The 23,004-nt window shown below is 46.6% G+C and overlaps 1 protein-coding gene across 3 annotated transcripts in view; it reads left to right on the top strand.

Moving 5' to 3' along the window:
* The window catches only part of PUM3 (pumilio RNA binding family member 3), a 63,459-nt gene extending 41,388 nt beyond the window's left edge, over nt 1–22,071 (top strand). For all 3 annotated transcript variants that reach the window (XM_003420459.4, XM_010600002.3, XM_010600001.3), the window contains exons 14-18: nt 4,434–4,576; nt 5,115–5,337; nt 8,157–8,244; nt 11,732–11,822; nt 21,785–22,071. In XM_003420459.4, coding sequence (XP_003420507.3) covers nt 4,434–4,576; nt 5,115–5,337; nt 8,157–8,244; nt 11,732–11,822; nt 21,785–21,917 — 678 coding nt within the window. In that variant the 3' untranslated portion in view covers nt 21,918–22,071. The remainder of the gene's footprint in view (nt 1–4,433; nt 4,577–5,114; nt 5,338–8,156; nt 8,245–11,731; nt 11,823–21,784) is intronic.
* The last annotated feature ends 933 nt before the right edge of the window (nt 22,072–23,004 follow it).

Raw genomic sequence — 23,004 nt, 5'->3', positions numbered from 1 at the left:
TTGATTCTTTGTTTTGAGGGCTTGTTGATGTGATTGTGGTCTGCTTCTTTATGTGATTTGATATTGACTTGTCTCCGAGCCAGCTATAAGTTATTGTATTATTTTATGTTTGCTTACTGCATCCTAGCTTCTTGCTTTGTTTTGTTTGATTTGCCTAAATAGGCTGCTTGAGCTAGCTTGATTATTTGCTTCTTTGAAGCTCTAACGTCCTATCTGCAGCTAGAGCTGTTACCACGTATATGAGCCCAGGAGTCCATTCACTTTTCTTGTATGGATTCAGCTCAGGTGTCCAGGTAGTTGGTCATCAAGTGTGTGGTACAGGCTCTGTCTTACAGTCTTAGAGGGGCAGGGGTGATTGGTGTAGGCACAGGTATCTGGTTACAGCGGGGGGTGGGGTGTCACACTCTGAACAAGGCAGGGGGCTGACAACCGTTCCCTTAGTGTCTGTGAGGAAAGTATGTCCCTGTTTCCTAAAGCGCACAGGTGGGTGGGTTTTGTAGCCAGACCATGGGTATCCAGTGCTTTTGGTGGTAAGGACTGGGAGGCACCACTTATCCTTGGACCCCTGTCGCAGGTGACTGTGTGACTTGAGTGGAGCCAACAGTCCTCAGGCCACTGATGTGGATACGTGAGAACCGTGTTTAATAGAGAAAGTGGTGTCAAACATCAAAAACCCACCTCTCCACCACACAGCTAAAACAGTTGAAGTGAGACCTGAAGCACATACACTGTTGCAGTAAGAAGGGCCTGATCTATTGAAATGGGCCCACACAAGCCCATGCAGGGGTGAAAGGTATTCAGAGTCAGCAGACTGTTTGTGCCTGGACAGAAGCCACTTCTGTCCTGAGCTCCCCAGCTTAGTGGAGCTGGCAGATTATCTTTTCCCCCAATTGTTAATTTATTCCTTCTTCAAGGTGGGGAGAATGGCCAGAATGGCTCAGGGTTCACAGCAGGACCTATCTCAGGCCCAGGGAAATCTACAGCCAATAAAGCAGGCTTGGCGGCTGGAGTCATGGCAAAATAAATGCAAGTACTTACTTGGCTTTTACCAAAGCGCTGTTCTTCTCTGGTTCTGGAGGTGTGAGTAACCTGTGTGGCTCACCGTCTCTTCCTGAGGAAACCGCGTCCCAAATGCTACCATCAGCCCCGCCGCGGTTGCTCCAGGAGATCGTGCCTGAGGGGCGCTGGTTCTCGCCAAGTGAGGTCTGGCAACTCCTTGCCACTTCTGAACCATCTCTCCTTTCGCCTGCTGCTCAGTCCGATTTCTAACTTTGCCTTTGATGTTCGGGACTTCTAGCTTGTCATGTATATAATCGTTTCACTTGGTTTTTTTGTGTCTTCGTTGTAAGAGGGATCACGAGATGCATCTGACTACTCCGCCATCTTGGGCACACCTCTCTCAAACTCTAGAGTGGTATTTTTAAAGATTGCCAAGTTGTTTTGTTTGTTTTTGGCCCAAGCTGTGTATCATTCCAAGTAGCCCTGGTGGCACAGTGGTTAAGCACTTGGCTGCCAATCAACAGGTCGATGGTTCAAATCCACCAGCTGCGCCACAGAAGAAAGATGTGGCAATCTGCTTCCGTAAAGATTACAGCCTTGGAAACCCTATGGGGCAGTTCTACACTGTCCTATGGGGTTGCTATGAGTCAGAATCGATTTGCTGGCAATAGGGTTTTTTTTAAATGTATTGTTCGCACCCTTCTCTCTTAACAAATTCACAGATTGGACAACAAATTAAAGTGGCTGTCTGCTTTTATGAGTTGGTGAAACCGAAAATAGAAAAAGCTGCACTCAAAGTAACATGTATTTGTGGCACTAAAAAGTTCATTATCAAAAACAAATATATTGAGCCCACTTTGAGGGTCATCTTTGGGATTACAAAAGAATTCCCTACCCTATAATAAGCCTGCCCATTCTTTCTTTCCGTCTTTCCTTTTATGACTGAAATTTTAAGCTCTTTGCCCTCTGGGTAGTTGAAATGATGAATTCTTTTTGAGGTGGTCAGATCTATTGCACCTTTTCTCTGCTGTCCTTTAGGTTTTATGTAGAAATCTTTATACTTGGACCTTAAGCTTCTTCAGAAGTTTAAGTTTAAGGAGTCGTGGGAAGAGGGGAGCATATCTTGGCTCTGCCACGTTCTGGGTCAGTGACCTTGGACAAGTTGCTTTCCTTATCTGAGCCTCATGGTTCTTACCTGCAAAATGACAAAACTGTAGTACCTACCTCATGGTATCATGAAGATTGTTTCAGATGATTGGTGTACAGCTGTCAGCGTAGCGTCCGGCTCCTAGGAAGCACTTAACAAGATGTGTTGTTGTTGTTGTTAGCTGCCATCAGGTCAGCCCCCAACTCGGGGGGACCCCACCACAACAGAAGAAAACGCTGCCCGGTCCTGTGCTGTTTCTGTGGCTGGTTGTGGATCAAGCTCTCTGTGATCTATAGGTTTTCATTGACTGATGTTTGGAAGTAGACTGTCAGTTCCTAATTGTAATTCCTAATTATTAATATAATTTTGTGCAAAAACGAGGGAACCTGGGATTTTAAAAGAAGAAGAAATAGAATAGGTGTGGTGTGTGGAGTCTAGAGTTGCTTATTTTGCTGTGTCACAATCCCATGGTTGATGACCGATCATTTTTAGCTTGGTTCCTTGGACAAAAATTACTGATCTCATTGTAATAAACGGGAGAGCCCTGGTGGCACAGTGGTTAAGAGCTTGGCTGTTAACCGAAAGGGCGGCAGTTCAAACCCACCAGCTGATCTTTGGGAGAGTTGTGGCAGTCCGCTTCTGTGAAGATTATAGCCTTGGAAACCCTACAGGGCATTTCTACTCTGTTCTGTAGGGTCGCTGTGAGTAGAAATCAACTGCACGGCAGTGGGTTTTAGCGGGTTTAGGAGAATAGCAAATTCTAGTACGTCATTTCCTAGAGAATCTCTTCCCTTAAGAGGAGGGCCTATGTTTTATTTGAAAGAGATGGGATTTGGAATCAGGGGACCAGGACTGGTCTGAGTCCTGCCACTGATACTCGTCATCCTCTGGCAGGTCACCTCTCTGCTCTGCGAATCCATTGTCTGCAAACCTGGGGAGGTGGACTGAATGAAATCTTCCTGTGGCCCTGCTATTAGTTACCATCGAGTCAATCCCGGCTCATGGCGACCCCATGTGTGCAGAGTAGAACTGCTCCATAGGGTTTTCAAGGCTGTGACCTTTTGGAAGTAGATCACCAGGCCTGTCTCCTGAGGTGCCCCTGGGTGGTTTTGAACCACAAACCTTTCAGGCAGTACTCAAGCGCTTAACCCTTTGTACCACCCAGGGGCTCCACCAGCCGGCTGTAAAGAGCCCGTGCTGCTCAAACATACATGCGCTTCAGTGCCTCTAACGTTTGTGATAAGAAATAGGAATGCCCTTGTCAGTTACCTTGGAGTCGGCTCCACCCGGAAGCGACCTTACGTGTAGCCAAGAGAAACATCGACCTGGTCCTTTGCCATCTTCATGATCGTTGGTACCTTTGAGTCCATTCTTGCCACCACGGTGCCAGTCCATCTCGTCGCAGGCTTCCCTCACTGTCCTTGGCCCTGATGACGTGTCCTGTTCGCTGCAGACTGGGAAGGTCAAAGGACAGTAAGACAAACCGGTGATTTTTCTGTCGCATATTCCGTAGTAAGAAGAAGGGCATTTTTAAACAGTGACGTTTCTGTCTTTGAAAACATCAGCTAATTTATAGGGGAGCCCAGTCGGGGTGGGGACGACATTGCCATTGTCACTGAAATTCACACAGCCAACAGAGGGGCTACTGTTCTGGGGTAAACTGAATGAAAATGTCATAGGGCCTTGCTGGAACCCGGTCAGTGGAGCCTTCCTGGCTTTGGCTCCCCTCCCCGCGCAGCTCTTGTCTTTCATGGCACGACTCCCCCCGCAGCCTGCCTCAGCTGTGAATGCGCACCCTAACTCTAAAAGCCTCTCTCCCCTTGTTCGGTTTAACAGAGTTCCTTTATCTCCCTTCACATACATCTCAGCGGGGAATCCTAAGGGGAACGGTCTTCACCGCCTGGTGCTGCGTTTAGCTGCAGCTGCAAATTAACTGTGTGCTTAGGGACCCCAGCAAGCAGTGTCCCTCGTAACAGTGGCCTGAGGAATACCGGTCACTGTGAATGAAGATGACGCCTTTAAATGTTTTCTTAAGTCCTTGGGCTTGGCCAGTCAAATGTAAATGGATTTGCCCAGTAATGCTTGCCACTGAAGAGGGTCGACTCAGTTCCAAGTGTAAACCTCTTTGGGCTTTAATGAGAGGATTTCAGAGCCAGCCACCAGATTTCCCAGGAAGCACCCTGGGGGAGACAGTTCAGGATGTGTGCTTCTGTGCTGTTGGAACCCCAGGGTACTTCATTGTAAGGGTGTAGGTGTAGATGACTTTTTTGTTTCTCTCCCTTTACAGGAAATTATCAGCTCCTTGCCCAACATAGTAAATGACAAGTATGGAAGGAAGGTGCTGTTATATTTACTGAGCCCCAGAGATCCCGCACACACGGTGAGAGAAATCATCGAAGTTCTGCAGAAAGGAGACGGAAACGCACACAGGTGGGAGCAGCTAGAACGGCCTGAGCCCGCTCCTCTCTCAGGTCCTCCATTAGTGGTGTGCATAGCACGAACTCACGGAGCTTTTTGTGAAAATAAACCTGTTGCTGCTGGGTCAATTGTGACTCACAGCGACCCCGTAGGACAGAGTGGGACCGCCCTGTAGGATTTCCAAGGCCGTGATCTTTAGGGAAGCAGACTGCTGCGTCGTTCTCCCACGGAGCAGCTGGTGGGTTCAAACCGCTGACCTTTTGATTAGCGTTGAAGGCTTAACCACTGTGCCGCCAGGGCTCTTTTTTGTGATAATAAGACCTCCTATTTCCTTTGTCATTTATCTCCCCTTAATACCATAGTGGTTAAGTGTTTGGCTGCTGACCAATAGGTTGGCAGTTCGAATCCACTGGCAGCTCCTTAGAAACTCTATGAGGCAGTTCTGCTCTATTCTGTGGGGTGCCTTTGAGTCGGAATTGACTTAACAGCAACAGGCTTGATGGTTTTTTTTTTTTTTGGTTTTAATACCACATTCAACGTATTCCGACAGTAAGAAGGATACAGAGACCCGCCGGCGCGAGCTTTTAGAGGCCATCTCCCCAGCTTTGTTAAGCTACCTGCGAGGACACGCCCGAGAGATGGTGCTGGATAAGTCTGCATGTGTGTTGGTGACCAACATTCTGGGATCCGCCCTCGGAGACGTCCAGCCTGGCACGAGCGCCATCGCCAGCTTGGCCGCAGAGGAGCTGCACCCTGGCGGCCGGGACGGAGAGGTAAATTACAGGACAGGCAGGAGGGATGCCCAGTGCTCAGTCCCCAGGCACTGAGAACGTTGCCACAAGGAGAGCTCTGATAACACTCCTGAAATGGGCCTCATGCCGGCCATACGCTTGGAAGCTGTGACTTCAGACATAATGCCTTTGCAATACTGTCTTTCTCAGAAACTTACAGTGACCCCGTGGTGCCCACAGAGTGAGAACAGAATCCTTGTACTCCGGTTCTCTGTTGTCCGTGATTGGCCTAGCCTGTCTTCCCAGCATACTCTTCCTGTGTGTCTGAACTCTCTGTCTTGGATTTCCTGTGGCTTCGCACCTTCTGTGTTTGCCCAGGCTTCTCCCCTCAGCCTAGGCTGCTGCCGTTTCACCATTTCCTGTGCCCTGTCTGTGGAAAGCCTGCCTCCCCTTCATGGTCCCCAGAACCCTTCTCCACGAAGCACCCCTAGTTTCTCCTCATCAGAGGTATTTGTTCCTTCTGATAGCTTCTGCCTGTGTTGTTTCGGCCTTCTCTTACTCCGCCTTGCGTCTCGAATTCATTGACTTATGCATCTGATTCTGCTAGACGGTGGTCAGCACGGTCTGCGTCAAAGTGCCATCTTTGGAGGGTGCAGTATTCAAATAAATATTTACACAAAGAATCATTCACGTTAAGATGGAGATAAGCGATCTGAAGGAAAACCAAGGGCTCTGTGAGGATGTAGAAGCAAGGGAGCCAGCCTGTCCCCAGGAAGGCTTCCTGAAGCAGTGATGGCCAGCCTGGGCCCCAGAGGACTAGTGAAGAATGGTGGGATGAAGGTGGGAAGAAGGTTCCAGGCAGAGGACGCAGTGCAGGCAGCAGCCCTGGGGCAGGAGGAGCTGGGTGCAGCTGAGAAGAGTAGGCTCTGGGAGTGGATGTCAGTGAGCAAGGGAATTGGGGGCCAGAGGCCAGCCCCCAGGGAACCTTTATCCCCTGCTCGGTCATATACTCCTTGACAAACATGTTTCTGGGGTTCCTGCTGCTCTCTGAGGCAGTGCGTCTGCTCTCACTTAGCTTGTTCTTACAACAACCTTTCCTTATTGTCCCCAGTATTACAGTCAGGGGACAGGTCATCATTTATGCAAGTCTGATGCCCTCCAGGGAAACCCTCATGGCCCAGTGGTTAAGAGCTATGGCTGCTGACCAAAAGGTTGGTAGTTCGAATCCACCAGGTGCTTCCTGGAAACCGTATGGGGCAGTTCTGCTCTGTCCTGTAGGGTCGCTATGAGTCGGAATTGACTCGACGGCAGCAGTTTACGGTTTTACAGTTAATGCCTTTCACTTATTCCTCAAAAATGCAGTAAATCCCTGCAGGATGCCTGCAGGAGTGTTAAAGATGAGGTGCAGGCTCCCTGCCCTTCCCAACAAAACCCAGTGCCGGAGCCGGAATCCAGATGGGAAGGCAAAAGATGACGGTCTACAGCATTGAGTCCTTTTCAGGCTTCGCGGGGAACTGAGTGCAAACGTCTGAATTTAGTCCAAATCTAAGGACTTTAACTGCATTTCTGTGGGTAGTAGTTGTTTCAGTGCAGAAGCGTTTGGCTGCAAATAAGGGCATACTTGATAGTGGCCGTTAAGATGTTTAGTTACCATAATAAGAAAACGGGGTGACAGTTCCATGTGACGTCCGAGCTGGCTCTGGCTTTCCTGCACCCCGCCTTTGGGGTTGTCGTTGCATTATGGTCACGTGCTAACGTTCACAGCCTTCGACATCATATCTCACATCAGTGTACCAAGTAGGTGGAAAGGGCCAGAGCAAAAGGTGTCTCCTGTGACTGAGACGAGAACCTCCAGGCAGATGTCCTCAAGTGCTTTACTGCTCAGGATCGAGTTGCATGTGGACTCCTGATGGTTTACCAGGACTGGCTGAGGCTGGGGGAGGACCCCTTAGAAATGAACAGAACGTACAGTGGAGGGCGGGAGGTGGGGGTCCACAGGGAGAAAAGCCAGGGGAGGGAGATGCCTGTTGAGTAAAAACCCAAGAGTCTCATCCACAGGAGCCAGTAGCCAGTGCCAGGCTTTGACCCAGATGGTTAGGAGGATTGAAGATGACAGGACACCTGGGTCACAGCTTGGTGCTCGGAAGTGCTTGGTGCAGGTGCGTGTTTGAATCTGAGTCAAATCAGGACCACGTACTGAGTGCCCAAGTGTCCCTGACAAGTGGGATTGAGAAAGAGACAGGGCCATGGGTCTCATAGAGCAGGTCACACTGGTACAGCGGAAGACTGCGGGCATAGTGAGAGTTCTCTGGGAGGAGACTGAGCCCAGTGCCCCCAGGGCTTGAGAAGGAGCTGCCTCGGGCACCATCAGGACTGCCGGCATGGCCCTTGGGGAGAAGTAAGGTTGAGCAGAGGAGACGCTTTGGTGGCTTGCTCTTCAGATAACACCCCTTGTCACATAGTCCCGTGTACTTGAATATTGTTTTGGTCTTAATGTCTCTGCTGTAGTGTTCTAGCTGATGAGGTACCCACAGCTGCACACGGTGGCTGTCACGTGGTTAGTGCGATTCAGGGAGTGTGTGGGGCGCTGTTCACACTGCAACTCAGGAAGCTTGGTGCAGACTGCCTTCAGTGGCTGTGTCATTGAGAGTGACCAGCTTTGTCTTGGTCTGGGGAGCGGAGTGGATCTCTACTCCCTCCAGTTGTGGTCATTTGGGATCAAGATGCCCTGAACTTGTGGAACTTCAGACTTGCCTGGGTCTTTATCTGCAGTGGTGATGTAGAGGGCACTGTTAGCCAGGTCCCAGGGGAAGCAGCTGTGTGAATTAACCTGTGTTCTTGACCTTGATCTGTTCTTGCAGCTTCACGTTGCAGAGCATCCTGCAGGACACCTGGTTCTGAAGTGGCTGATAGAGCAAGACGGGAAGATGAAGGAGAGATCAAGAGAAGGTAGGCCGTGGAGCTTGACCTTGCCTTGTATCGGTTGTGGAATCTCAGCAATTCCTCGTTTCCCTGAACTTTACCCTGGCCATTCAAGTTCAAGTGAAAGCTTGTTGAGTGTTTAGAAACAGTATCTGTAAGTAGGAAGTGTTTCAACAGCACCAGACGGTGCTTTTCCCTCTCTGAAATGGGTGTTCCTGAAATCCTTTGCTTTTCTTTCCTACCCTCCCTCCGCTTCCTCCTCTGCCACTTCAGACCTCTAAGCAGGCTTGGCCAGTGCCCTGAACTGTTGTTGTATCCGTATCCTTGGGGGTGGAGTCCGTGGATGGAGCTGACTGTGCTGGGCTGCTAACCAAAAGGTTGGCGGTTCATGTTTACTCAGAGGTGCCTTAGAAGAAAGGCCTGGTGATCTACTTTGGAAAAATTAGCCTTGAAAACCCTGTGGAGCTCCTTCTACTCTGACACACATGCGGTTACCATGAGTTGGGGTCAACTGGTGAACAACCGAAAGAGAAAAAATCTCCGGGGATGTCGGTTACTATGAGTTGGGGTCAACTGGTGAACAGCTGAAAGAGAAAAAAATCTCCGGGGATGTCAGTTACCATGAGTTGGGGTCAACTGGTGAACAGCTGAAAGAGAAAAAATCTCCGGGGATGTCGGTTACCATGAGTTGGGGTCAGCTGGTGAACAGCTGAAAGAGAAAAAATCTCCGGGGATGTCGGTTACCATGAGTTGGGGTCAACTGGTGAACAGCTGAAAGAGAAAAAAATCTCCGGGGATGTCGGTTACCATGAGTTGGAGTCAACTGGTGAACAGCTGAAAGAGAAAAAATCTCCGGGGATGTCGGTTACCACGAGTTGGGGTCAACTGGTGAACAATTGAAAGAGAAAAAATCTCCGGGGATGTCGGTTACCATGAGTTGGGGTCAACTGGTGAACAATTGAAAGAGAAAAAATCTCCGGGGATGTCGGTTACCATGAGTTGGGGTCAACTGGTGAACAGCTGAAAGAGAAAAAATCTCCGGGGATGTCGGTTACCACGAGTTGGGGTCAACTGGTGAACAATTGAAAGAGAAAAAATCTCCGGGGATGTCGGTTACCATGAGTTGGGGTCAACTGGTGAACAACCGAAAGAGAAAAAATCTCCGGGGATGTCGAGAGTGGGGTGGGGGAGGCCCAGCTGTAAGTATCCTTATCTCAATTGAAAGGTGTGGTATTTGTCTCTGGTTTTTGGAGAAGGATAAGCTGACGACCGTTATCCTCATCAGAGAGTTTATACTGGTGCCTCTTTGTTTCACCTTGAAATACACAGGGCCCAGGAGTACGCCAGCCCTTGCTGCTTTTGATTTGTTCTAAAACGTAAAGCTGCTCTGTAGAAACTCAGCAGTCAGGAGGACGACAGCATCTTTGATCTAATCGAAGAGTTGCCTGTCTGTCCTAAATTCAGACTACATCTGCTAGTTTGGCCCTTAAGGAGGTTTTCCCCGCTGAGCCTAAACAGTGAGGGCTTTCTGTTACCGTGTCTGGAAGAGTTTATGTCCTGAGGCAAGTTGCAGTTCTCATGGCCGCTGGGCAGTCAGTGGAGAGGTCGCCTGGCACTTCTCGGTCTACTTTTAAGAACAGGAAGCTGGGGCTGCTTTTCACTGTTAATTTTTGGTGAGAGGTGACACTGCTTGAAAAAATAAATATTGAAAAAAACTAATATATCGAATCATCTTTCCCATTATTAAAAAGTTAGTACATTCTTAAGTTTATTTCAAAACAGTTGTCTGGCTGGCTCTTCAGGTTCAAAGAATTTCCCAGTGTTTTTTTTTTTTTTTTTTTTGCCTTTTCCTTGCTCTTAATTAAAATGCACTGACAGGTCTAAAACATGCCTGTTTGGGCCTGATATGTGTGTCATTTTCATGTAGCACTGAATGAGTGTGTCTAGTGGTTTTGGTTGTCTCTTGTTGGCTAACAAGCCACCTCAAAACTTAGTAGTTTGAAAAAAACAATCATTGGGTCAGAGCTTGGCAGAGCTTATCTCTGTTTCATGCAGAGTCTTCTGGGGCTGCTGGAACCCAACAGCCTCAGTTCCTCATCTTTGGTTGCTTGGGCTTCCTCACAACATGGTGCCTTGGTGCCAAGTGCGAATGTCCCAAGAGAACAAGGCAGATGTGTGGAGCTTCCATGATTTAGCCTCAGAAGTCATATGATGTCACTTTTGCTGTACACTCAGTCACAAAAGCAATATTCAAGAGGAGCACACAGGACAGGAAATAATGTTTTGGCTGTCTTTGGAAAATATAATGCGCCTAGCTAAGCTCTGTCCCTCTTCAGCAGGTGCCACGAAAGACTGAACAGCCACAGGCTGTTTCAGGGGGTCCTTACATCTGGGCCTGGGCTTTTCCCCCACTGCTTCCCAAATCTCCTGTAAAGGCAAAATACATTCGTTGTTCGAATTTTCCTTTTTTTCCTTGTTGAAGGGAGGCTCGTTTATATCACTGAATGACGTACCCAGGCTACCTACCATTATAAGACCAAAATGTTTGCCTTCAAGATAGGCTGTCCTTACCTCCACCCGCATTAAATCCTGGCCTTCAGAAGTTCTCTTTTGTCCAAGAGTTAGTTGCACTGAGATGGCACAGTGAGTAAGAGAATATACCAAGTCTGTGGGTGTCAGAAGTACAGGTAGTCCCCCCGGCCTGTCCGAGTTACGACGCACTGCACTCACGACTGTCTGTCTTTTTTGTACATGTTATCGTTAGCGATATGTACTATATACAGTGTTACAGCACGTAATTTGCTGTTGTCATTCTCAGATGTCCACTCACAGGTGTTCAGTGCAATGATTTATAGAGTCATCGTCGTCGGGCCGGAGCCCCGTTGTCAGTTCGGGGACCTGCCTGTGCTATGATGACAGAGGTGGGTGGTATTTTTGATCGGAGGATGTTACAGCGTTGTAGAGAGGAGGTGCCAGGTGAAGTGACAACAGTCATTGTTTGGCCGCTAGTTGTGTTGGTGGCACCTTCTAGCTGAGCATTGCCCCACGAGGGAAAATGCCATTCCAGCCAGCCATGCTGGCTGTCAGACATTCATTTCCTGAGTAACTTTCAGATCAAGGTGAAATCATTAAGTAGCACCAAGAAATGCAGATGTGACCGACTGAGGGTTTATAAGAATTCATTGTTTCTCTTGAGTGATTCCCATTAAACATAGTTTAGGATTTGGATCCAAATGTCTGTATTAAAAACGCGTTTTTTTTTTTTTTGGTCACTGAATTGTACATGTAGAAGTTGTTTACGTGGCATATGTTTTGCTATGTATATTTTTACCACAGTTATTAAAAGCACGTTATTTAAAACAGCTGGAATTTTTAGTGTTAGGAGAGTTTGGGTGAGAGTTCTCTTTATTAGCTGTTTTATTAAACCGTAGTTGCAGGCTCAGGCTGGCAGAGGAGGGGCTTGGGATTTACATCTTGGTATGTGATATTTGCTAAGCTCCAGTGTATTTTGCAGGTTGTTTTGCAAAGACACTGGTGGAGCACGTTGGGATGAAGAACCTAAAGTCCTGGGCTAGCGTGAACCGGGGTGCCATTGTCCTCTCCAGGTGCGTACACCTCATCCTTTCTCTGCTCAGCGCCCATTCATCAACAGGCACTCTTCCTTCTCATTCACCTCCGTTCTGATACCAGCCCAGGATTCTGGTGTCACTCTCAGTCGCTCGTGGTCTAGACAAACATTCCAAACTTCAGAGAGCAAATGTAACTCTTTCCCTCACTCCTCACCATGGTTTTCAGCTGCCCCCGTTGTTTAGATGTCAAGGATTATAACATTCATGGCATCGGCAAGGTGTTGAAGCACTGGTGGCCCAGTGGTTAAGAGCTCGGCTGCTAACCATAAGGTCAGCAGTTCAAATCCACCAGCCGCTCCTTGGAAACCCTACGGGGCAGCTCTACCCCGTTCTGTAGGGTTGCTATGAGTTGGAATTGACTCAACGGCAACAGGTTTGTTTTACCATGTGATTGTTGCACCCCATTTATGGTTTTCATGAAAACACACAGTCGTCTTTAGTGAATAAATCTTGTTTCTCTGAAAACAGTGACAAAGTTGTTGTTTAAATGTGACTAACTTTACATTTAATTTTCTATCAGTGTTTTCAGCTATTCTCAAAATAGTCCCTCTTAGAAAAACAAAAAAGCCCATTTCCTACTGAAGTCTGCCTGCTAATTGTATATCTCTAGTTCAGCGCTAGCCAATGACGTGGGGCTGAGGCCTGTGCTCAGCTTGCCGGTTGTCCTCTGGCATTGTTATGTTGAGCTTATAATTTACAGGGCCTAGATTTCTGTGCACTTGATGCCTGACTGAAACCCTTCTGTTTAGGATATTCATTTGAAATAGATTAGTGTATTGTTTTGAAGCAATCACCATTGATTTTTTCTTCTGTTGTTTTATCATAGCTTTGAAAAACCAGATACCAACCCTAGTTTGAATTTCCCCCAGTCTCTCATGTGCAACATGCTATGCAGTTCGCTCTGTGTTGTTTGTAAATGTTGAGTGATACGTTTCTTCCCTAGATAATTTGATCTGACACACATACGCTCACGCGCACACTTGTCTGAGCGTTCTTGCTTCAGGTACACCAGTATCCCAGATACGGATAATGCAGGTCATTTCGTTCATTTCTCATTAAAACCAGTTAATTTTCCAGTTGACGTTGAGCAGCCAGAATCCATTAGCTAAATCATGAACTTTTTGATATGAATTTCTTTACCAGGGATTTGGAGTAAAAAAAAAAAAAAAAAAAAACACCTAATAACACATTGTTTTCTTAGACTCAATTAACTAGAAATTTCAGTGATGTCATGAAATTAATTTATAAAGATCGCTCATCAGTCAGCGCTCTCCTGGGATAGATTTCAAACATATAAGGAGGATATGCTGGGTTTACGATGGAGCACCACTTCCAGCTGGAATATTGGAAGTTCTGAAGGGAGGTTTGACTGTAGAGAACTGAACAGTTGATTAATACAAGAATATTTTGTTTCTTTTTAGTTTTGGAATATTTAATATGCTTAACTTGTTTGGGAAAATTTCCCACCTGTTTAATTTAAAACACGTTTGCATTTTTTTTTTTTTTGGCCAAACCTTTTGACGGTAGCTAAAAAAGCATCCTGGGTAAAGAGACAAAATTGGCCGTATATGCAGTCTGAAAAATCACTCAGGAACTTGGGATACTCTAGCATTTCAGAGCACGGCTCTAGACAACAACCTGGCTTCCAGTCCTGGCTGGCTCAGTGTGCTACCCAGGGCAGCTCGTTCAGCCTTTCTGAGGCCTAACACGCTTGGTTGTAAAATGTTGTTGTTAGGTGCTGTCGAGTCGTTTCCGACTCACAGCGACCCTGTGGACATAGCACTTCGTTAGTGCGTAAGCAATTTGAGATTAAAAACCCTGTCTAACAGAAAACGTGTCTTCTCTATTCTCCTAAGCTCAGTCCTTATCCACCTATCTCATCAAAATTTCTTTTTAAAAAATCATTACTTGTACAATTTGTACGTGTATTTATTGTGGGAAAAGTTAAAAATATAAACAGCAAAAAAAGCAAAAGTCAGAAAATTCCATTTTCTTACTTCCCATAGGTAAATCCTGTTAAGATGGACTAAAGCACTATGAAAGCCTAGATTAGTTCTAAGTCAGTGTTTTTTTGTTTTTTTTTTTCCATCATTGCCCCCACTAAGGAGCATTTATGGAGCTCCTGGGTGGTGCAAACAGTTAACACACTTGGCTGCTAACAAAAAGGTACCCCAGAAGAAAGGTCTGGCAATCTGTTTCTGAAAAAACCAGCCATTGAAAACCCTGTGGGTCACAGGAGTTGGAGTCAACTTGACAGCAACTACAAGGGGCATTTTTAGACATTTTTCTTAATCACCTCCACCTCCCATGAAAATTTAACAGCTCAGATATGCCATATATACAGTTGAGTTGAGCTTTGGATGGTAACAAACCACCGTGATATCCAAGATTTTCTTCTTCCTCAAGAACGAATTTTCACTCCCTTGGGGCAATATTGCTGCCATTGAGAATGCTATTGTTGTTAGGTGACCTCGAGTCATTTCAACTCATAGTGACCCCTTGTGACAGATTAGAACCGCACCATAGGGTTTCCTAGGCTGTGATCTCTATAGGAGCAGATAGCCAGGTCTGTTCTCCCACAGAGTTGGTGGTGGGCTCCAACCTCCCACCTTCTGGTTCTCAGCACAGTGCTTTAACCACTGTGCCACAAGGGCCCTGTTGAGAATGTTACCGTCAAGTCAGTTCCAACTCAGAGGACTCTACGGGACAGAGTAGAACTGCTCCATAGCGTTTCCAAGGAGCAGCTGGTGGATTTGAACTGGTGACTTTTGGTTAGCAGGTGAATGCTTAACCATAAACACTATTGATTTTAAATGCCGAAGGCCTTGGCATGCCTATAGCATTTTAAATGGACAGCGGTGCCCATCCAAATGAAAGCAGATTCAGTCAAGTCTTAAGTGCAGAAATAAAATCTGCTAGAGAATAAAAATCATGAGACATTGAAAGAAAGGAAAGCTTTCTAGAGAGGCAGCTAACATAATCTTATAAAAAGGAAACATAAAAGAAAGGTTTGAGGGGCAATAGATAGAAGGGAAATTGTGCTGGGTAAGAAAGTTGATGATGATGTAGTCAATTTTGATTTCTGAGTGGAGGTTCCGTGAAATCTGAAAGTGCAGAAAAAAAATCTGCTAGAGAATAAAAATCATGAGACATTGAAAGAAAGGAAAGCTTTCTAGAGAGGCAGCTAACATAATCTTATAAAAAGGAAACATAAAAGAAAGGTTTGAGGGGCAATAGATAGAAGGGAAATTGTGCTGGGTAAGAAAGTTGATGATGATGTAGTCAATTTTGATTTCTACATCAAGAAGAATTGACGCCTTTGAACTGTTTTGTTGGCGAAGAATATTGAATATACCATGGACTGCCAAAAGAACGAACAAATCCGTTTCGGAAGAAGTGAGGCCAGAATGCTCCTTAGAGGCAAGGATGGCGAGACTGTGTCTTACATACTTTGGACATGTTGTCAGGAGGGATCAGTCCCTGGAGAAGGACGTCATGCTTGGCAGAATTCAGGGTCAGCGGAAAAGAGGAAGACCCTCAACGTGGGGTTGACACAGTGGCTGCAACAGTGAGCTCAAGCATAACAACGGTTGTAAGGATGGCGCAGGACCGGGCAGTGTTTCGTTCTGTTGTGCGTAGGGTTGCTATGAGTCGGAACCGACTCGACGGCACCTAACGACAACAAGAAAGTTGAAGGAAATAATATCAATTTTTCTTTGTTTCAGGTGAAACTTACTATAATAACTAGGTAGCTTTTCTCTGCTGTTTGAAAAGGAAAGATTAAACACGATTGAAAGTGAGAGGCATGTCATGCATTGGGGACAATAGGAAACAGAGCCCACCAGTCATCTGTCAGTAGGTTGTACTGTGGTGGCTTGAGTGTTGCTGTGATGCTGGAAGCTATGCCACTGTTTTTTCAAATACCAGCAGGGTCACTCATGGTGGACAGGTTCCAGCAGAGCTTCAAGACTAAGACAGTCAAGGAAGAAAGGCCTGGCCATCTACTTCGGAAAATCAGCCAATACAGTCCAATGGATCACAACGAGAACATTGCCCTATAGAGGTGCTGGAAGATGAGCCTACTAGGCTGGAAAAAAGCACCAAAACCAAACCGTTGCTGTCGAGTCTATTCTGACTCATAGTGATCCTATAGGACAGAGTAGAACTGCCTGAAGGCTTCCAAGGAACAGCTGGTGGAGTTGAACTGCCGACCTTTTGGTTAGCAGCTGAATGCTTTAACCACCACGCCACCAGGGCTCCTCGAATGTGTAGATAGACACCTTTATCTTACAGATGGATGAATGAAGATAAATAGAAACAACAAAGTTAACTGGGTTATACATTTCATGTTTTGTTTCCTGCTCATCTGTTAGCATCCTTGTGACAGAGTAGAACTGCTCCTCAGGGTTTTCTTGGCTGTATTTATGGCAGCAGATCACCAGTCCCTTCTGTGACACTGCTGGGTGGGTTTGAACCACCAGCTTTTAGGTTAGCAGCTGATAGCCAGCCACTTGCGCCACCACGGGACCTTTTGAATATCACACATGTTGGTTCTATATAGGGCAGCAGGATTTTTTTAGGCATATGCTATAGGCTGTTGTTGTTGTTGTTGTTAGATACTGTGGAGTCGGCTCCAACTCACAGTAACCCTATGCACAACGGAATGAAACACTACCCGGTCCCGAGCCATCCTTAAAATTGTTGTTACGCTTGAGCTCATTGTTGCAGCCACTGTGTCAGTCCACCTTGTTGAATGTCTTCCTCTTTTCCGCTGACCCTGTACTCTGCCAAGCACGATGTCCTTCTCCAGGGACTGATCCCTCCTGACAACATGTCCGAAGTATGTAAGATGCAGTCTCACCATCCTTGCTTCTAAGGAGCATCCTGGTTGTACTTCTTCCAAGACAGATCTGTTCATTCCTTTGGCAGTCCACGGTATATTCAATATTCTTCACCAACACCATAATTCAAAGGCATCAACTCTTCTTCCATCTTCCTTATTCATTGTCCAGCCTTCACATGCATGTAATGTGATTGAAAATACCATGGCTTGGGTCAGGCACACCTTAGTCTTCAGGGTAACATCTTTGTTCTTCAGCACTTTGAAGAGGTCCTTTGCAGCAAATTTGCCCAATGCAATGCATCTTTTGATTTCTTGACTGTTGCTTTCATGACTGTTGAATGTGGATCCAAGTAAAATGAAATCCTTGACAACTTCAATCTTTTCTCCATTTATCATGATGTTGCTTATTGGTCCAGTTGTGAGGATTTTTGTTTTCTTTATGTTGAGGTGCAATCCATACTGAAGGCTGTGGTCTTTGATCTTCATCAGTAAGTGCTTCAAGTCCTCTTCACTTTCAGCAAGCAAGGTTGTGTCATCTGCATAATGCAGGTTGTTAATGAGTCTTCCTCCAATCCTGATGCCCCTTTCTTCTTGATACAGTCCAGCTTCTCATATTATTTGCTCAGCATACAGATTGAATAGGTATGGTGAAAGGATACGACCCTGACGCACACCTTTCCTGACTTTAAACCAATCAGTATCCCCTTGTTCTGTCTGAACAACTGCCTCTTGATCTATCTAAAGGTTCCTCATGAGCACAATTAAGTGTTCTGGAATTCTCATTCTTCGCAATGTTATCCATAATTTGTTATGATCCGTACAGTTGAATGCCTTTGCATAGTCAATAAAACACAGGTAAACATCCTTCTGGTGTTCTCTGCTCTCAGCCAGGATCCGTCTGATATCAGCAATGATATCCCTGATTCCACGTCCTCTTCTGAAACTGGCCTGAATTTCTGGCAGTTCCCTGTTGATATACTGCTGCAGCCATTTTTGAATGATCTTGAGCAAAATTTTGCTTGTGTGTGATATTAATGATATTGTTCTGTAGTTTCCACATTCGGTTGGATCTCCTTTCTTGGGAATGGGCATAAATATGGACCTCTTCCAGTCAGTTGGCCAGGAAGCTGTCTTCCATATTTCTTGGCATAGACGAGTGAGCACCTCCAGCGCTGCATCTGTTTGTTGAAACATCTCAATTGATGTTCCATCAATTCCTGGAGCCTTGTTTTTCGCCAGTGCCTTCAGAGCAGCTTGGACTTCTTCCTTCAGTTCCGTCAGTTCCTGATCATATGCTGCCTCTTGAAATGGTTGAACATCGACTAATTCTTTTTAGTATAATGACTGTGTATTCCTTCCATCTTCTTTTGATGCTTCCTACGTCGTTTAATATTTTCCCCATAGAATTTTTCACTATTATAACTCCAGGCTTGAATTTTTTCTTCAGTTCTTTCAGCTTGAGAAACGCTGAGTGTATTCTTCCCTTTTGGTTTTCCAGCTCTTTGCACATGTCATTATAATACTTTGTCTTCTCAAGATGCCCTTTGAAATCGTCAGTTCTTTTACTTCATCAATTCTTCCTTTTGCTTTAGCAGCTCGACGCTCAAGAGCAAGTTTCAGAGTCTCCTCTGACATCCATCTTGGTCTTTTCTTTCTTGTCTTTTCAGTGACCTCTTGATTTCTTCATGGATGATGTCCTTGATGTCTTTCTACAACTCGTCTGGTCTTCGGTCACTAGTGTTCAATGCGTCAAATCTGTTCTTCACATGGTCTCTAAATTCAGGTGTACTGTACTCAAGGTCATATTTTGGCTGTCGTGGACTTGCTCTAATTTTCTTCAGTTTCAGCTTGAACTTGCATATGAGCAGTTGATGGTCTGTTCCACAGTCAGCCCCTGGCCTTGTTCTGACTGATGATATTAAGCTTTTCCATCATCTCTTTCCACAGATGTAGTCAGTTTGATTTCTGTGTGTTCCATCTGGCGAGGTCCATGTGTGAAGTCACCGTTTATGTTGGTGTAAGAAGGTATTTGCAATGAAGAAGTTGTTGGTCTTGCAAAATTCTATCATTCGATCTCCGGCATTGTTTCTGTCACCAAGGCCGTATTTTCCAACTACTGATCCTTCTTCTTTGTTTCCAACTTTCGCATTCCAATCGCCAGTAATTACCGGTGCATCTTGATTGCATGTTGGATCAATTTCAGACTGCAGCAGCTGATAAAAATCTTCTTTTTCTTCATCTTTGGCCCTAGTGGTTGGTGCGTAAATTTGAATAATAGTCCATATTAACTGGTCTTCCTTGTAGGCGTATGGATATTTTCCTATCACTGACAGCATTGTACCTCAGGACAGACCGTGAAACGTTCTTTTTGACCATGAATGTAACACCATTCCTCTTCAAGTTGTCATTCCCAGCATAGTGGAGTATATGATTGTCCGATTCAAAATGGCCAATACCAGTCCATTTCAGCTCACCAATGCTTAAGATATCGATGTTTGTGTGTTCCATTTCATTTTTGACGATTTCCAGTTTTCCCAGGTTCATACTTCGTACAATCCAGGTTCCGATTATTAATGGATGTTTGCAGCTGTTTCTTCTCATTTTGAGTCGTGCCTCATCAGCAAATGAAGGTTCTGAAAGCTTTACTCCGTCCACATCGTTAAGGTCGACTCTACTCTGAGGAAGCAGCTCTTCCCCAGTAACCTTTTGAGTGCCGTCCAAACTGTGGGGCTCATCTCCCAGCACGTGTCTGTCAGTTTGTTGTACTGTGGGGGCTTGCGTGTTGCTGGGATGCTGGAAGCTATGCCACGGGTGTTCAGATACCAGCAGGGTCACTCATGGAGGACAGGTCTCAGCTGAGCTTCCAGACTAAGACAGACTAGGAAGAAGGACCTGGCAGTCTGCTTCTGAAAAGCATTAGCCAGTGAAAACCTTATGAATGGCAGCAGAACATTGTCCGATATAGTGCTGGTTGTAAAATAGACTAATGGTAATCCCTGGACTGCTAGGAAAACTAAAGGTGATGTTGTACATGAAAGGCTTAGCATTCTGTCTAGTAAAAAGGTTAACTTCTTATCATTGTGTATCCTCATGTGACAGAGTCCCTGGGTGGTGCAGGCAGTTAATGCATGTGGCTGCTAACTGGGAGATGGTAGTTCAAGTCCACCTAAAGGTGCTGCGGAAGAAAGGCCTGGCGATCTGCTTCTGAGAAATGAGCCATTGAAAACTCTGTTGAGCTCAGGTCTTCTCTGACGCACACAGGGTCCCTAGGAGTCAGAGTTGACTCGATGGCACCTGATTTGGTTTTTTCCTGGTTTTGTGGCTGTGCGTTTAGCCAAGGGTGAAAAATAACAGCACCTAGCAAGTCACAACCCTATGAAAGGAGGCTTTACTTTTCCCACTTTTCAGCCTTGCAGGTGGCAGGCTGTGCCTGTGTCTCGTCTCCACCAGCAGTGGGGTGCCTGCCGCTGGACGCTGCTGACTTGCCCCCCTCTTGGCTGACCTGAGGGACATTAATGGGAATCAGGGACTTTGGAAAATGCCGGGAGGTGGCTTTCTGGGATGATTCAGAGACCGCCATTTCAGTGAGGTTGTGAAGATGTGGAGGGAGAACAGGAGAGGCAGACCTGGTATTCTCTGCTGTGTCCACTTGTGGTGACAGCGCGCAGACAAGCCTTCAGAAAGCAGAGGCCGGCAGTTTGTTTAAGGGTGACATTATGGAGCACTAACTGACTGCCAGGCTCTGGCTGCGTGCTTTATACCTACAGCCTTTTGAAACTCAAAACGTCCCTGGGAAATAGAAGGTGGATGCTGCTCTTAATCCCATTTCACAGATCAGGTAACTAAGTCATAGAGAATTTGAATAATCTTGGTTATATAGCCAGTGAGGGGCAGAGACAGGCTTCACCCCCTGTAGTTAAGCTCCCAGGTAAAGCTCCTCACTTCTTCATGAAATGTCACGGCCATTGAGCTCAGTGCACAGGCCCTCTCTCCTCTCTATTGAGCTCAGTGCACAGGCCCGCTCTCCTCTTCACTATTGAGCTCAGTGCACAGGCCCGCTCTCCTCCCCTCCCTACTTAGTGCACAGGCCCGCTTTCCTCCCCTCCCTATTGAGCTCAGTGCACAGGCCTGCTCTCCTCCTCTCTGTTGAGCTCAGTGCACAGGCCCGGTCTCCTCCGCTCTCTGTTGAGCTCAGTGCACAGGCCAGCTCTCCTTCCCTCTCTGTTGAGCTCAGTGCACAGGCTCCCTCTCCTCCCCTCTCTGTTGAGCTCAGTGCACAGGCCCGCTCTCCTCACCTCTGTGTTGAGCTCAGTGCACAGGCCCCCTCTCCTCCCCTCTCTATTGAGTTCAGTGCACAGGCCCGCTCTCCTCCCCTCTCTGTTGAGCTCAGTGCACAGGTCTGCTCTCCTCCTCTCTATTGAGCTCAGTGTACAGGCCAGCTCTCCTCCTCTGTATTGAGCTTAGTGCACAGGCCCAGTCTACCTCCGCTGTGGTGCCACAAGGCCTGAAGGAAATAAACACAAGGGCCCAGCTCTTGTGCTGACAATCTAGATGAGGAAGAAAAGATACGAAGCGTGTTACCAGTTACCGTCGAGTAGATTCTCACTCGTGGCAGCCGCATGCATGTCAGAGTAGAGCTCTGCTCCACAGGGTTTTCTATGGCAGATTTTTCAGAAGTAGACCTTCTAAGGCCTTTAGGTAGACTTAAACCATCTGGTTAGCAGCTGAGTGCATTAACTGCACCACGCAGGGACTCCAGGATACATGTAACTAATTCCAAGGCAGCGTGTATGTCAAGTCATAAGGTGAGGTGGAGGTGTGGTCAGCCTGGACCACAGTTGGCTCCAGCAGTGTCTTCTCTCTGGTGACTCCACCAGCAGGGTTATAAAACGCTCTCTCTGTAGTGTTAGATACAGGCTGCTGGCCCCCCGTCCTTCATCTGGCAGATGAAACACATATTTGCATATAGCTACAGCCTTGTCTCACAGGCAGCGCGTTTTTATACCATGAGTACAGGGACATTGGCACGTGATCTGCAGGTTGTCATGGAATTCAGCTTTTTGTTGGCTGGTTTCAGTTTTTCCTTTCTCTTCAGCCTTCTCCAGAGTTCTGATCAAGAAGTTGCAAGCAAAGTTAAAGCTGGACTGAAGAGCCTGCTTCCCACGTTGGAAAAGACCAAACACACCAGCAAAGGAATCGAAGCACTGCTGGAAAAACTGGGGGCCTAGGCGGGACAGTTCCGACCGAGACAGCCGTCCCCCTATCCTGTTTCACTTGCCCAGGGAGGGAAAGAAGACTCGGGGTCCACCTGGCTGGTAATTCGGGTGCTCTGTACATGTTTCTTCTTTGTATGAGAATCTATTCATAAAGTGGTTTCTAAAAGTGGTCTTCTTTCTTCTTTAATTATACCCATCTCCTGTATCAGATTGGGTAGCAAGCAAATCACAGCATGAGGCCGTGATGCAGAAGCTTAACAACTGTACGGGGTACGAACCAACTCTGTATAGAGTGTGGCAGCCTGGGTTGATTAGGGGGAGAAGGCATCTCCCATGAGCAGTCTGAGAAGGCTTCATGGAGGAGGTGGCGCTGGTTGAAACCTCAAAGGGAAGTCTGAGTGTAGGAGAGGACAGCACATTGAGGTGGAAGTTACTGCCCTTGAACTGACCTTCAGGAGCCTTAGCGCCTGGATGGGTTGGGGAGAGGATAGGATCCATAGCTGCGTTCCCAGCTGCCCTGTGATTGGGTTCCCTGTTAGATTTTGTTTGGAAGCCACTCGAGAAAATGTTTTAGATGAATTAGGGGATCACGGGGGTTATTGGCGTTGGGTCAGCGTCACTGGGAAAATCTAGTCTCTGGATCTGGGACCTCCAAGGAAATGGCTCCTTGGGGTGACACATTCTCCCTTGAGACTGCCTCAAAGTAGTTGAAGTCTACAGGGTTTGTGTTAGAAGGAAGGAGATGCAAGTTGGTTACAGTACAGAAGTTCAAAGTTAAGTGCAGGTGATAGTGGTGGTGGCCGGCAAGTCAACTCCGACTCTTGGCAACCCCACGTATGAAACGTCCAATTTTGTGCCATCTTCACAATCATTGATATGTTCAAGTCCATTGTTGCAGCCACTGTGTATTTTGAGTGCTTTCCAACCCAGGAGCTCATCTTCCACCACTCTATCCAACAGTGTTCTGTTGTGGTCCCTAGGGTTTGCACTGGCTAATTTTCAGTAGGAGATCTCCAGGTATTTTTTTGTAGGCTGTCTCAGTCTCGAAGCTCCACAGAAACCTGTCTTCCATGGGTGACCCTGCTGGTATTTGAAATAC

This window comes from Loxodonta africana, chromosome 9 (assembly GCF_030014295.1).
Source record: "Loxodonta africana isolate mLoxAfr1 chromosome 9, mLoxAfr1.hap2, whole genome shotgun sequence".
NCBI lineage: Eukaryota > Metazoa > Chordata > Mammalia > Proboscidea > Elephantidae > Loxodonta > Loxodonta africana.
This window is presented reverse-complemented; position numbering and strand designations above follow the sequence as displayed.